Genomic DNA, 15,487 nt, shown 5'->3' on the forward strand with positions numbered 1-15,487 from the left:
TGGCTTGGATTGATTACAAAAAGGCATTTGACAGTGTACCACACTCCTGGATCTTGAGGTGCTTAGAACTATACAACATCAATGAGAAAATAAGAACCTTCCTGAAAGCACAAATGAACAAGTGGAACACCACCATCACCCTCAATCACACAGAGGGACAAATAACAATCCCAGACGTACGAGTTCAGAGAGGGATACTTCAAGGAGACAGCCTTTCACCTCTCTTATTCTGCTTAATCATGGACCCGCTCAGCAAGATCCTGAAGGAGCAAGACATTGGATATGACTTAAGTAAAGACAAAGGAAAGGAAAACCAAAAACTTGTGAACCATCTGTTGTTCATGGATGATTTGAAAATCTATGCCAACACAAAAAACGGACTCACTCAACTCGTGGAAACTGCCCATAAGTTCTCAAAAGACATTGGCATGGAATTTGGACTGGATAAATGCTCAAAATGCACAATGACAAAAGGAAAAAAGACAAAAACCGAAAACATACAATTGGATGAAGGGAGCTACATTGCAGACCTGGCTACAGACTCCACATACAAATACTTGGGAATTGAACAAAGTAATTCAATTGAACACAAGAAAATGAGAACAAAAACAACAAAAGAATACCTAAACCGCTTAAAAAAGATCTGCAAAACACAACTGACACCAAAAAATAAAATCACAGCCATAAACCAGTTTGCAATACCAGTGGTGACCTATGGATTTGGCATAGTGAACTGGCCACAATGCGAACTTAACAAATTGGACACAAAAACCAGAAAAATGCTCACCCTCCACAAAATCACATACAGAAATCAGTGCATGGACAGAATATACCTACCTCGCAGAGAAGGCGGTATGGGTCTTACTGAAATCAACCAGGCCTACAGAGCATCGATAATAAGTATTGGCCAGTACTTAAAGAGCTCTGAAGAAGAAATCATAAAAACGGTCACACAACACCACGAGGCCATAAGTGAACGGACCTCAATCACTAAACTGGCAAAAAACTTTGGCGGAGAACTTCTACAAGAGAGAAAAAGCAACAGTCTCACGCCTGCAACAAAACTTGCAAGACAGACCAGAGAACAATACTGCAAAAAAGAAGGAAAACATCGAGTGGAAAGATGGAAACAACACAAAAGAGCCGGACGTTTCCAAGAAGAACTCGAAAAGGAATACATTGACAAAGTTGGATCAATGCAGTGGCTAAAAAATGGAAAACTTGGTTTTGATGGAGAAAGAATTCTGATTGGAGCACAAGATCAGGGACTTCTAACTAATGGCTTCAAAAAAATGGCAGGGATCTCACAAAATGATAAATGCCGATTCTGTCATACAGCTGTTGAGAGTGTAAACCATCTAACATCAGCATGCCAGATCCTCATGGCAGATGGGCATTATACATCCAGACATAACAAGATCTGTCAATATCTCCACTGGAAGATCTGCAAGGAACTGGAGTTGGAAGTCAAAGAACATGTCTGGGAGCACGAGCCAACACCAGTCTCATCCAATGGAAAAATAACGATCTTCTACGACAAAGAGATCCCAGCAGGAAGACACATAGAAGGAGGTGCAATCAAACCCGATATTGTCATCTGGAACAAGCAAGAGAAAACAGCCAAAATCATTGATGTGACAGTCCCCAATGATTACGGCCTGAATCGAGCTGAAAGGGGAAAGATCTCAAAATACCAAGACCTAAAAAATGACCTAAGAACAACATGGTCATTGAAAGACATCGATATCATTCCAGTTGTGGTGGGAGCAACAGGCCTGATGAAGAAGAACCTGAAGAAATACCTTGAGGCAATCCCCGGTCACCCAAGTGCACATGAGGTGCAGTTGTCTGCGATTAAGGGAACGATCACCATCTTGAAGAGAGCCCTCGGATACAATGCCAGATCTGGTTAAGATAACTATAGAACCTAGGATGCAACTTTAGACCCCAGGTTTGGGGCCCATTGCATTCTACTAAAAAGACATCAAAGATAAATTAAAAAACAAAAGTATCATTGATGAGTAACGTCAATAATTAGCCAAGTTATCACAATTTTAGTGTCTTCTTCTTGAAAATTTAATGGTGGTTGGAAAATCAAGTAGAACATTACCAGCACCCAGTAGGAAGGGGTGTGTACCTACAGACTGACAAAGCAACACACAGTAGTAATGCTACACTGTATACAGTGCATCCAGAATGTATTCACAGCGCTGCATTTTTTCCACATTTTTTATGTTACAGACTTATTCCAAAATGGATGAAATTCTTTTTTTTTTTTTCTCAAAATTGTACACATAATACCCTATAATGACCATGTGAAAAAAGATTTTTTTTTTTAGATTTTTGCAAATTTGTTGAAAATTAAAAAATAAATAAATAAATAAAAGAAATCACTTGTACATAAGTATTCACATCTTTTGCCATGAAGCTCAAAATTGAACTCAGGTGCATCCTGTTTCCACCTGGGGTAAATTCAGTTGATTGGACATGATTTGAAAGACACACACCTGTCTACATGTAAGGTCCCACAGTTGACAGTGAATATCAGAGCAAACACCAAACATGAAGTCAAAGGAATTGTCTGTAGACCTCAGAGACAGGATTGTCTCGAGGCACAAATCCGGGGAAGGATACAGAAACATTTCTGCTGCTTTGAAGTTACCAGTGAGCACAGTGGCCTCCATCATCCATAAATGGAAGACATTCTGATCTACCAGGACTCTTCCTAGAGCTGGCCGACCGTCTAAACTGAGTGATCGGGGGAGAAGGGCCTTAGTCATCGAGGTGACCAAGAACCTGATGGTCACTCTGTCAGAGCTCCAGCATTCCTCTGTGGAAAGAGGAGTACCTTATAGAATGACAACCATCTCTGCAACAATCCACCAATCAGGCCTGTATGGTAGAGTGGCCAGACGGAAGCCACTCCTTAGTAAAAGACACATGGCAGCCTACCTGGAGTTTGCCAAAAGGCACCTGAAGGATTCTCAGAACATGAGAAATTCTCTGGAATGATGAGACAAAGATTAAACTCTTTGACATGAATGTCAGGCATCATGTTTGGAGGAAACCAGCCAACATCCCTACAGTGAAGCATGGTGGTGGCAGCATCATACTGTGGGGATGTTTTTCAGCAGCAGGAACTGGGAGACTAGTCAGGATTGAGGGAAAGATGAATGTAACAATGTACAGAGACATGACCCTAAGCACACAGCCAAGATATCAAAGGAGTGGCTTCAGAACAACTGTGTGAATCTCCTTGAGTGGTCCAGCCAGAGCCCAGACCTGAATCCAATTGAATATCTCTGAAGAGATCTGAAAATGTCTGTGCGCCGACGCTCCCCATCCAACCTGATGGAGCTTGAGAGCTGCTGCAAAGACAAATGGGCAAAACTGCCCAAAGATAGGTGCACCAAGCTTGTGGCATCATATTCAAGAAGACTTGAGGCTGTAATTGCTGCCAAAGGTGTATCAACAAAGTATTGAGCAAAGTGTGTGAACACTTACATACACTTACATAATATGTATTATTGGAGGTGGCACGGTGGCTTTGTGGTTACCTCACAGCAATAAGGTCCTTGGATCACTTCCCACCTGGTTCTTTCTGTGTGGATTTTGCATGTTCTCCCTGTGTTTGCATGGGTTCCTTCCTGGTGGTCTAGTTTCCTCACACTTCCAAAGACATGCAGGTTCGGTGAACTGGTCACTCTAAATTGACTAAATGTGCATAAATGTTTTTGTACCTCTAGATGTGGCCCTGCAATGGGCTGGTGTCCTGTACCCTGCTGCATGCCCTATGACTGCTGGGACAGGCTCAAGCACCCACCCCTCATGACAGCTGATTGCAATAAGCGGGTATAGAAAATAGAATGAATGAACGCATTATTGGACTGTAATTATGTATTATTGAACTTTAGTGGGGCGGCACGGTGGTTTAGTGGTTAGTAGTTTTGCCTCACAGCGAGAAGGTCATGGGTTCAATTCCCGTCTGTGGCCTTTCTGTGTGGAGTTTGCATGTTCTCCTCATGTTTGCGTGGGTTTCCTCCGGGTGCTCCGGTTTCCTCCCACATCCAAAGACATGCGGGTTAGGTGGATTAGAATCTTTACATTGTCCATCGGTGTGCGAGTGAGTGTGAATGTGTTTGTTTGTCTGTTTGTGGCCCTGCGACAGACTGGCATACTGTCCTGGGTGTACCCTGCCTCGCTCTATAACTGCTGGGATAGGCTCCAGCTCCCCGCGACCCTTGATTGGACTAAGCGGTTGAAGATGAGTGTGAGTGTTTGTGTGTGAACTTTAGTGTTCAGTGATTACAGATACTTTTAAAACAAACTGGAATGGAAAATTAGCATAAATACTTTTGAATCAATCTTTTTGCTGAGTTGTCAGTAAAACATGAAGTAAGAATTAGGCGACCTAGGTAGTACATGACAAATTGTAGCTCTATTATTTAAAATGTGCAGCAAATCATGCAAAGTTCTGCAATGCATTTCAATATGTATCATATTGCTACGCAATCACATCGCAGGCAATGTGTTGCAGCACATATCGTATTGTGAGGTCCTTGCCAATACTCATCCCTACTAGAAATAGTAACATTTCTGGAACCGTTTCATTCCAGTCAAAGGATGATCCTGGATTGGAAGTGTAAACTTTTTTTTGGTTTATACTCACGGAGTTCATCAAAATGTGTCTCCATGCCATCAGCCCCCGGGACCGAGCAGATGAGCCGGGCCTTCAGGAATGTGCTCCACTTATTGACCAGACAGCAGTGGCCTCCGTCGTCATTCTGTACGGGGGGAGATGGAAACACTTTTTTCATCAGACACTCACACTCGCATCCTCTTCCGTCTTCACTGAAAACAAACCCAGGTGGTGCCACCCACACACACTGTACAGTACATGTTGGCTCCCGGTTTGCTGAGCGGGGGGCTGGTTAGTTGTGAGGGGATGAGACGGTAAACACAGTCTCCTCCTATTTAGACTCCTCCATCTGTGGTGGAACGAGGCCAGAATCCATCAACAAAGAGCTGAGACCAGTGTGCTTTAGAGTTGTCTTTAAAAAACACACACATAACGAAGACTCGCCAATGAAAGTCATACTTCGATAACAGAAAAGGATTACCCTGGTCATGTAGTTTCAGTTTCATTAACATTATCTGCAGAGTGTCATAGGACAAAAGTGTTAACATTATTCATATATTTATGATGACAAATGTTTTTGTAGTTGCAGGAGGTGATGCATGTTTTTGTTATCGTTTTTGTAGCAGTAATAGTGAAAAACTATTGAAATTATAATTCTAAAACAAATGAAAGGCATCAGAGGGCTGATGCATGCCCTGTGCACTATGTACACTCAGATATAACATTATGAGTTATTGTTTTTCACATACCCAATTCATTAGAATCAGCATTCTAAATATCCACAGATTCACGAAAATAAGTATTTGAAAACGACACAATTTTTTGAAATTTTGCCTTTGTAAAGGTGGCCCTTGGGCCCCAAGTTGAGCAGCCCAGCTTAAACACATCTATGGTATAATTGCAGAAAAACAGGAAGACTGCTTTGTGATTTCATCACAAAGTCACATTTACCAATTGATCACAAATATTTTACTGATCAATGTAAGCTTTAAATCAAATTTCTAGAGAGCAGAGATATTATGAGAAACATTGGGCTATGTTTTGTTTAAAACTGTTGTCTCTCTCATGCACGCATGTGGCAACCTTGAACAACAAACAAGCTAAAATATTTTTTTGTGTGTGTGAAATTTGCTCCCATGGTGGAGGTCTCACAGACTGGTTGTGAATCTCAAAGCACCACATGATGCTCTCATGTTTCCCCAGACGATTTGTTCATCCAACTTGGACCTTTCTCTGTGGAGTGTGCATGTTCTCCCTGTGTTTACATTTGTTCCATCTGGGTGTCCTCCCATTTCCAAAGCTATGCAGGTTCATTGAACTGGTGCCTCTAAATTGACTGTAGGTGTGAGTGAGAGTGCCAATGTGTGTGTCTGTCTATATGCAGCCCTGTGATAGACTGGTGGCCTGTCGAAGGGACACCCCACCTCTTGCCCAATAGGCTCCAGGCCCCCCCAACCCTTAAATGAAATAAGTGGGTTCAGAAAATTCATTCATTCGTCTTCTGCACCTGTTTAATCCAATTAAGGGACACTGGGTTGGTGCTGCAGTCTACACTCAAAAAACTGATGCATTGAATGAACTCAATTAAATTATGTGCAGGATTTCCATTTAATATATAAAATATATATTAAAATATATGTAGTCCCAGCTAAATTAAATACATTTATCTTGCATGGATGTGCTTTATTTGAATTGGGGCTACATATATTTATTAGATGGAAAACCTGCACATAATTGGATTGAGTTCATCCAATGAGTCATTTGATTGATACACTCAAAACACTGACTCATTGGACTAGATTCCATCTAATAAATACAGGTAGTTCCAACTCAATTAAATTACTTTACCTTGCATGGATGTATTTTATTTGAGTTGTGGCTACATATATTTATTAGATGGAAATCCTGCACATAATTGAATTGAGCTCATCCAAAGAGCCATTTTTGAGTATATCCCATCCAACTACTAAAAACTTGGCATTGGAGGGAATATCTAAATGTGTGCATGCCTCCTCCCAAATTTTACAGCAATGCATTTTGGTGGTGGCACCAAAATCCCAAACAGATTTGAATAATAGACTAGTACTGCAGGTGCTGTTCTTTGTGCTGCCAAAGAAATAGGGGCCATGCATGTCCAAAACAGATATTTTGTGCAGGAGTGTGACAAGACATGATAAAGGAGATTTGCTGTGGAAAGGGCATGGTTGAGCATCATCTGTGGGAAGACAGCTGGTGTCCAGCTGTGGCACAGTGGCAACATGGTGCTCCCACTATAAATTATTTACTTAACCCTATTAAAACTGTGTTCACATTAGCACAGCAAAAACTGTTTTACATGCATCTCCTCCATTATTGTGTCAGTGTGTGCTTTGACACTCTTGTGTTGGTTACTGGAAAGAGGCATACGCACAAAGCATTGAAAATTCAAATGTTCTCTGGCAACACAAACATGTGCATGTTGCTAATGAGTGTAGAATAGGGTGGGGTCTGTGAGGACGAGATGCAAAGACAAATAACATACATGTCAGAATTTCTAGAATTATGCAACAGCAAATTATTTTCCCACTGACACAGGTCACCACACAATGGAACCTCCTTTGGTCGTAGATGGTAACCACCCAGTCAGACAGCTGGTCCATTCCCACTTCTTGACAGCAGCTATCCATCTTCCATAGCCAGGTGAAATATGGGCATCCCCCTGGCTTTTTCCCCATTCCTGACATCCTGAAAACTGAGGCACCTTCGTGCTGGATCATACCCAGATGAACGTGCCACATGACCAAAATGTTGTAGCTGACAATCCCTCAGTCTGCAAGTATTATAGAAGTGAAATGAGTGTCCGGAAATAGCTGCCAGTCTAATAACACACAGGGATGTCGTACCAAAGACATCTAGTCTTCACTGATATTAGTTTTAATTGTTTACTGCATGGGCAGTACGGTGCCTTAGTGGTTAGCACTGTTGCCTCACAGCAAGAAGGTCATGGGTTCGATTCCCATTTGTGGTCTTTCTGTGTGAAGTTTGCGTGTGTTCTCTCCGGGTGCTCCGGCTTCCTCCCACATCCAAAGACATGCTGGTTAGGTGGATTGGAAACGTTAAGTTGTCAGTGGGTGTGAATGTGTTTGTTTGTCTGTTTGTGGCCCTGCGACAGACTGGTGTCTTGTGGGTGTACGCTGCCTCACACCTTATGACTGCTGGGATAGGCTCCAGCCCCCTGCGACCCAATATTGGATAAGCGGTTGAAGATGAGTGTGTGTTTGACACATTTCTTGCATTTTGCATTGCTCACATTAATTATTTTAAATTCTAACTGCTTATTGTCGTTGTGGTAGCCAGAGCGAGTGGTCAACCACCTGACCCGGGGGCCGCTGACGTTGGATGTTGCTCTGGTGAAGTGCTTTTGGGGCCATTTCTGTTGAGATTTGGCGCTACTATATAAATAAAAATGGTTTGCTAAAGCCAAACGTCTGTGCATGTTTGTGTTCGCTTGATGAGTGTTTCATTTCCAGTGTAATTGAGTGTAACTTTTGTGTGCGAAGATGGGAAGAGCAGCGCAGAGAATGAAAGTAAGAGTATCCAGATGTGCGGCAGGGTAAGAATGACAGGACCCAGTCTCTGGAGGCCGTGGCAGAGCCCGCTGAGCGGGGGGCTGAGTGTTTGTGTGGCGGGTCAGCACCTAACCCGCTCACATAAATACAACCCAACAGCTGAGCCATCGAACGCACTTCTCACTCACGGACCCGCTGCCATTCTGACTCAAATGTGGATTCTATCGTGGATGTGAGATGAGAGGACTTTTACACTCCAGTTGATTTTATAACTCAGTTACATTTTCATGAAGTTCAGTTTAACCAAAGTGAGTTATTAACACAGAACGCTTCAAAGTGTTTTGAGACTACCAGGCAGAAGAGGTCAGTAGATCCTGCGGTCAGGGGTCAAAGGGCACCCTCACACACACAGAGGGATGCATTGTAGACAGGAAGGTTAAAGACACATGTGGATTCCAGCACGTCAGCGTTAGCCACTCGTAGCCATTCACACACGGCGGGTAGATGACTCTGACCTGTTTTCACACTGAAGCAACTTTTCTTTTTGGTGTGTTTACACCCAAAAACAAACATGCTCCTCACTGTGTACACACCAGGCAGATGCGTCCGATGCGCGACTGGGTGACGGGGCTCTGACCCATTTCAGAGGACTTCTCCCGGAAGAAAAAATACAGCTTGTTGTCGTTTCTCTCTGCGCTGTCAGGAATGAGGTGCACGTGGATGAAAGTGGGGTCTGTGTGGAGAAGAAGCGTGTTTATAAGTGCAGAGACAAAACACTGGATTCTTTATTAACTGTCAGTATTTCCTGTTTATTGCAAAGCTGTGGGAGTGTATATGTGGTGAGGTTTCAGCTGTGCGCCTGGCACTCGAGCTGGATTATGTGTGGACTAGCGAACACGCCATTTACCATTCAGCCATCTGGAGTTGTACTGATCTGTACGCATGGCCGTTTTTGTCCCCAGTGTACGGAAAATGGCAGAATCCGTTCCCATGAAGTCAACATAGACCCCGGCGTACAGTTCACCATCTGAGAATGAGACAAAGAGACAAAACGTGAGCTTGGTGAAATTCCCTCATGGTGACATTATTCCAGAATCAACCTCAGCAAACAATACTGAAAGGTTTTTATTTCAAATGCAGGTTTGGGGGGAAAAAAGGGCATTTGGAGTGTACACCAACTGTGCCTTACATTTAAACTCAAGGAAATGAATTCCTTGATTTAATGATTCCGTAATATAAACATTATAGTGGACTTGACATTTGATCACTGCTGTTCAAAATGGAATCATTGCATCATCAGCAAACACACAACTCTTGCACCATGTTGAATTGACATTGATGAGGTCAGATACGTGAGCGTGCATTGCCGTATCCACCACAGTGCGGAACCGCGTCACGTTCTAGATAGCAATGACCCAGACGGACATCCGGTCCAATCCCAGCTTTTGAACATAACCATCTATCTTCTGCAGCCAGGTAAAACCTGAGCATCCCCTTGGCTGCTGGGGTCCTCAACAATGGCACCTGTGTGCAGGATCATACACAGGGAAATGCACCACATGGCCAGAATTTTGTTGCTACACTCCCACCCAATGCAGGTGATTCTCCTCATCTCAGTCTCACAAAGTAACTGCTAGTTTGACACAAAGTCAATCCAGTGGTACCCAAGGGTTCTCTCATGTCAAACATATCCAGTTGCCATCTTAGGTCACTAGCTAGGGTCCAAGTCTCACAACCATACACTTACACAAGAAGCACCAGAACACTAAAAAACCTGGACCTTTATTCTTCTGCAAAGACATCAACATCACCAAACACATCTGTCCATAAACTTTATGACTCCTCAAGCTCTTTTCAGGCATCTCTAAATCTCAAAGACCAAGGACCCACAGATATGACATGAAATCTATGACCAAAGACAAAGCTCTTGATCTACTGGCCAATCTTCATTCCTGCTCTCATCTATGGTGATGAGGGTTGGGAACTAGATTGAGGGTAAAAGCGGCTAAAATGGGCTTCCTCAGGAGGGTGGCTAGTGACTCCCTTAGCGATAAGGTGAGAACCTCGGTCATCTGTGAGGAGCTCGGAGTAGAGCAGCTGCTCCTTCACATTGAAAGGAGCTAGCTGAGGTGGTTCGGACATCTGGTAAGGATGCCCTCTGGGTGCCTCACTAGGGAGGTGTTCCAGCTGGGAGGAGACCCTCTGGGTGCCTCGCTAGGGAGGTGTTCCAGCTGGGAGGAGACCCCGGAGAAGACCCAGGATTAGGTGAAGTGATTATATCTCCACACTGGCCTGGGAACCCCTCGGTATGCCCAGTCAGAGGTGGTTAATGTGGCCGAGGAAAGGGAAGTCTGGGGTCCCCTGCTTGAGCTGTTGCCCCCGTAATCCGATCCTGGATGAACGGTTGAAGATGAGTGAGTGATGATGAGGAGTTATAACTATGACTTTCACATTTCAAGGTCAACTAAGATCAAAGGTCCTGTGACCAAGAAAAGTGATGTATGACTTCATATTTGTGTTTAATAGTAACCATACGTCTGTCCTTATACAGTTCCTCAGAGTAGCCATTCTAATTGCTCCGTACATATCAGTACTGGTTCCAAAATTTGACCTTTGTCTGTGTTCTGGTGTTACAACCGATTTTTCTCAAAGCCAAATTACTTTGTCCTTGGCTCACCCTCAGTTATTCTGCCAATGCTTCCAAGTTATTTTGTACACACATGGATGGACAGGCACATGGTGCCAAACACAATACCCCCCACCCCCCATAACCCCTCCTTTCCACAGTGAAGCAGTGCAATAAATAGTCAACACACCTTCCCATCAAGTTGTGTATATCATGTAACTTTAAGCCACTTTTGATCAACCATTCAGCGGCTAAAAAAAAAAGGTCATAAACTCTCTTAAAAATGTCTTGTACTTTTGTTTTTCTTGGGTCCAATTAACAGAGACATAAACACACAATCCACATAGATCAGTACAGATTTCCTAGCAGCTCTCATCATGTGGTGCACAGACTGCATTCACATTACAGGTTGTAGTGGTCAAGATCTTACATACACGTGACACAGGTCAAATCTGAGCCCCCCCATCAGAAATGGTTAACCGCACTTCATCGTTGATACTAACTTAGTAATAACAGCAAGATCACATTTCATCTTTTAAGTTTTATCTTATTTTATCTTATTGATTTCACTGTTGTCACAAGCAGTCAACCTCAATGATGTCCAACACTTCCTGTGCCCCTTTCACAGTAAAAGCCTTCCGGCACTACAAATGTCCAGAAAAGGTTCCTTTCTCGAAATGTGAGACAACAACAAGAAGTTCTTAGTTTTGTTAAGTGTAGCACAACAATTGAGATTCAGTTTTGTGATCTATTTTTATTACTTTTGTCTTGTACATAAAGATGCCATATGGATGTTGTAGATAATAATTATACAGATCATTATCATGACAGATTACCCTACTCTTTTTTTCATAGTGCCATCACAGCTGCTTGTGTGAACATTCTCTGTAATTTAAAATTCACAATTCAATTCAAAATTAAATGTCTAAAATACTTTTGGGTTAAGTCTTTATTTTCCTCCAAAGAAACTGATTCATGTCATGTTTCCACAGTTCTGCTTCTGATCAGTTCCAGAGGTTTGACCCAATGAAGGTCTCCGCTACACACGCTGCATAAAAACATGAGCACATTCATGCATGCAGACGGGCAAACTGTTAAAAAGAAGCATGACAATGTGCTTTTTTCTCCAGCTGCTGTGAGGGCCTCACTGCAGAGCAGGTGTTCATGGGTGTCACAGATCAGGACGAGGAGATCGCAAGAGGCCACAAAAACAAAAACAAAAAAAACAACACTGTCCTTCCTTCTTCCACTTTATGCAATGTCACGATCCCTAGCAGTGCTACATGAAGATTAATGTGCGTCTTTATAAAGTGCACAGATGACGGGGTGTTTAATGTGGCAAGCAGTCTGAAGGGTAACTGTGCACAGGGTAAAATTTATAGTCATGGTTCCATAATTCATATCATCAGGAAAACAGAGTTTGTTCAAAAAGCCAATTGGTGTAAGACGACATTACAGCATCCACGGTGGTCAGCTGGCCCCATGCGAACGTGGTGAAGCAGCATCAGGAATTAACTCCCTAAGACAGGAGTTTTCAAAGTGTGGAAGACTGAGCCCCCCAGAGAACAAATGAATAGCTGCCCCCCATGACACACATACACACAATTTCAGCATCTTTGTGTGTTTCTTTTTATTCTTTTACACATTTTAAACACATTTTAAAAGTATTTGTGAATTTTTAAGGAACTGTCTGCATTTACACATTTTACACCCTTTTCAAACATTTTAAACATGGTTTTTAAAAAGTTTTATATTCTTTCACACATTTTACACCTTTTCAAACATTTTAAACATGTTTTTCTATTCTTCTATTTTTATCTTTTGTCATATTTTAAACATCTTGTTTTGTTTAAACATTTAAACATTTGTGTGTTTTTAAATGTCTTTGGCATAACTAACACATTTGAACTTAAATAATATTAATTCAACTTTACAGGGATGGGTATTGATAAGATTTTATCAATATCGATTCCGCTTATTGATCAGATTCCTTATCGATTCCCTTATCAATACCTCCTATGAATTTTCTGTATACTAAAAGTAGGCTTTACAGGTTTCAATAAAATTTTACTGAGTTGTAAAGTAAATAAATATGAAATTGGTCACTGGATCCTTGATCTCTGGACATAAATAAAATAAACAAAATCGGTAGTTTTTCTCAAAAGCATTTCCTTTCAGACAATAATGGCATGAATGTCACTCCATACCTCTGACATCAGGGTAAATGTGAGGCATTACTTGTAAAGCACTTTAATCATCTGATGCAGATGGAAAAGCGCTATATAAATATATAAATGCAATCATTTCTTTGCGCACTTATACGAAGCCGCGCACAGTTTACAACGGTTTACAACAAGTTTACTCTCTTGCACGGCAGATTGCATGCAAGTGTGCTGATCACATTCGTGCAAGTGTCAAGGCACCTTTACAGATATAAATCTATCTGTACATTTCAAACGGTGTAAATGTCACTGCCCACATACGTCTAAAAGCATGGCAAGGATGATCAGAAAACCGTCCACTAGATGGCACTGCAGACCCACTTGAATGTTTCTGACAGCATCAATCAGTGATGCTCGAGGAATTTATCATAATGTTTCTACTATAGAAGAAAGAAGAGAGTAGGCCATATATATATATATATGCAACTCATCAAAATTTATATTCTATGTTCTTTGACCATCTTCTTTGTATACTTTTTTTCTTTAGGGCCCCTTCACACATAGTGCGAATACTGTAAGTACAACTCAGGGTGACTCATGTCGGAATGAGCACAACATGAAACATTGCGCCGACGGGCAGGCATGCACAATGCTGGTGCAATGGTTCATGCACACGGAAACAGTGCCAGCAGCTGTGTGATGTTTAACCACATCACACTGAAAATGAAAAAAAAAAAAGTCACCCATGGGATTCGAACCCACGCTTTCCAAAAGCTCTGACTGTCAGTCAGAACCTTTACAAGAGAGCTATGATTGCTGGCCTGTGAAAGGTGCAGGAAAATGCCTGATATCAGGAAGGACATGGATGTATAAAAAAACAACAACACACACACACACACACCATATAAAAACATCACATTATTGAATCCCTTCTGTCAAGCAGGCAATACAAATATGATCTGTCTGTTCCTCTGTAGATGACCCATAGTCACAGACGCACAGTCATGAAATGACATGAATGAGAAACAGTTCGCTCATCTCATCATGTCCACGTCTGCTGGCACGTGTCCAGCCAGCCCGCGAGCATGTCCTGCCCGACACGCATGTCTTGTATATGGTGCGGTGCAGGACAGACAGTGCATCATGTGGAATAGAGCTCATGTGGGTGATGTGACAGTCAGATCGCCTGTTATGATCTGACGGTCCGTTTCAACCTGGGGGCGCCTGTCAATGTGCGCTTGCTTGCTGTAGCCCATCGGCGCAGTGATATATGTTTTTAGTTATGTCCACATGATGACAACAAGCAGACACACGTGCATCACAGTGGGCAGTTGTTAGTCCATGTCCAGCTGGGGTGTCTAGAGAGATCTCCACAGCTTCTTCTGTCGGCGACCACACCTCCTGTCAGTTCAGCGCACACACCAAAGCCACACTTGTGGGGCACTTAGACAAATTTCACTGCCCTCATGACAGTGATTGTCTGCTGACTGTTGTGTTAAAAGTGCGAATGGCCACACATTTTCTAAGTGCCATGAAAGCGGTGTTAGAAGTGCACGCGTGTCACTTGGAATTTGGACACCTGCTGCGAGAGGGTTCGATCGGCTCGCACAGCATACACTTTGTCTTTCAGCCACTGGTGCACACAAACAGTTGTATCAACAGGTGTATGAGGCATTGGAAGCAGCTACGATGCTACACATTTTGCATACGATTACTGCTTCACTTTATGCGCAAATCGACCAAATTCACACCATGTGTGAAGGGGACCTTAGCATTGTGTTTTGCTTGAACTTTGGCTACAGTGCCCCATGATTACAGCCAGGGGTGTCAGACTGGGGGGGGGGGGGGGGGGGGGGTAAAGGGTACTATGTACCCAGGGCCCAGAGCATGGGGGAGGGCCCACAACAAACTGGCATTAAATACATTTTTGTGTTACATGTTATTAATATCCATACAATTCGTGTTGTAAAAGAATATAATTACAATGGATGTATAAATGTTGCGAAACATAATTCTGCTCTAACAATAATACTGAAAGATCTCTGAGGGCCCTTCCCACCCGTGCACAGTTGTACAATGGTTTAGTCCAGGCACACAGGCGGCACTCTGCCCCCCACACACACATCCCACACGGGATCTGACAGAAAGAGGTGTTTAGTAGAGCTGAAACAACTAACTGATTTAATCGATTATTAAAATAGTTGTCAATTAATTTAGTCATGGATTAGTTGTTAAATAACTTTGTTTTACCGCAAATGTTTCGTTTCTTCCATATAAATCAACCGTTTCTGCAGCACGGCTTTGCTTTGAACCTTGAACCAATTGAAGCAGTGATTCGCAGATGGAAGCAGTGATTTGCAGATCAAAGCAGTGATTCGCAGATCGAAGCAGTGCTTTGATCTGGTGCTTTGTTGATTCATTGTTTGATTTTGCTTTATCTTAATTTTTCCCCACTAAAACCCCAAAGAGCGTATGTCTGTGAGTAATATTTACCCTTTTATGTTCATCTGAC

The 15,487-nt window shown here is 42.5% G+C and overlaps 1 protein-coding gene across 4 annotated transcripts in view; it reads right to left on the reverse strand.

The window, feature by feature from the left end:
• LOC117507435 (semaphorin-3F-like) overlaps positions 1-15,487 on the reverse strand; it is a 301,103-nt gene that overhangs the window by 51,232 nt on the left and 234,384 nt on the right. For all 4 annotated transcript variants that reach the window (XM_034167307.1, XM_034167306.1, XM_034167308.1 and 1 more), the window contains 3 exons: positions 9,095-9,214; positions 8,781-8,920; positions 4,670-4,784 (listed from right to left, as the gene is read on the reverse strand). In XM_034167307.1, the coding sequence (XP_034023198.1) occupies positions 4,670-4,784; positions 8,781-8,920; positions 9,095-9,214 (375 nt within the window). The remainder of the gene's footprint in view (positions 1-4,669; positions 4,785-8,780; positions 8,921-9,094; positions 9,215-15,487) is intronic.

The sequence above is a fragment of the Thalassophryne amazonica genome, chromosome 3, assembly GCF_902500255.1.
Source record: "Thalassophryne amazonica chromosome 3, fThaAma1.1, whole genome shotgun sequence".
NCBI lineage: Eukaryota > Metazoa > Chordata > Actinopteri > Batrachoidiformes > Batrachoididae > Thalassophryne > Thalassophryne amazonica.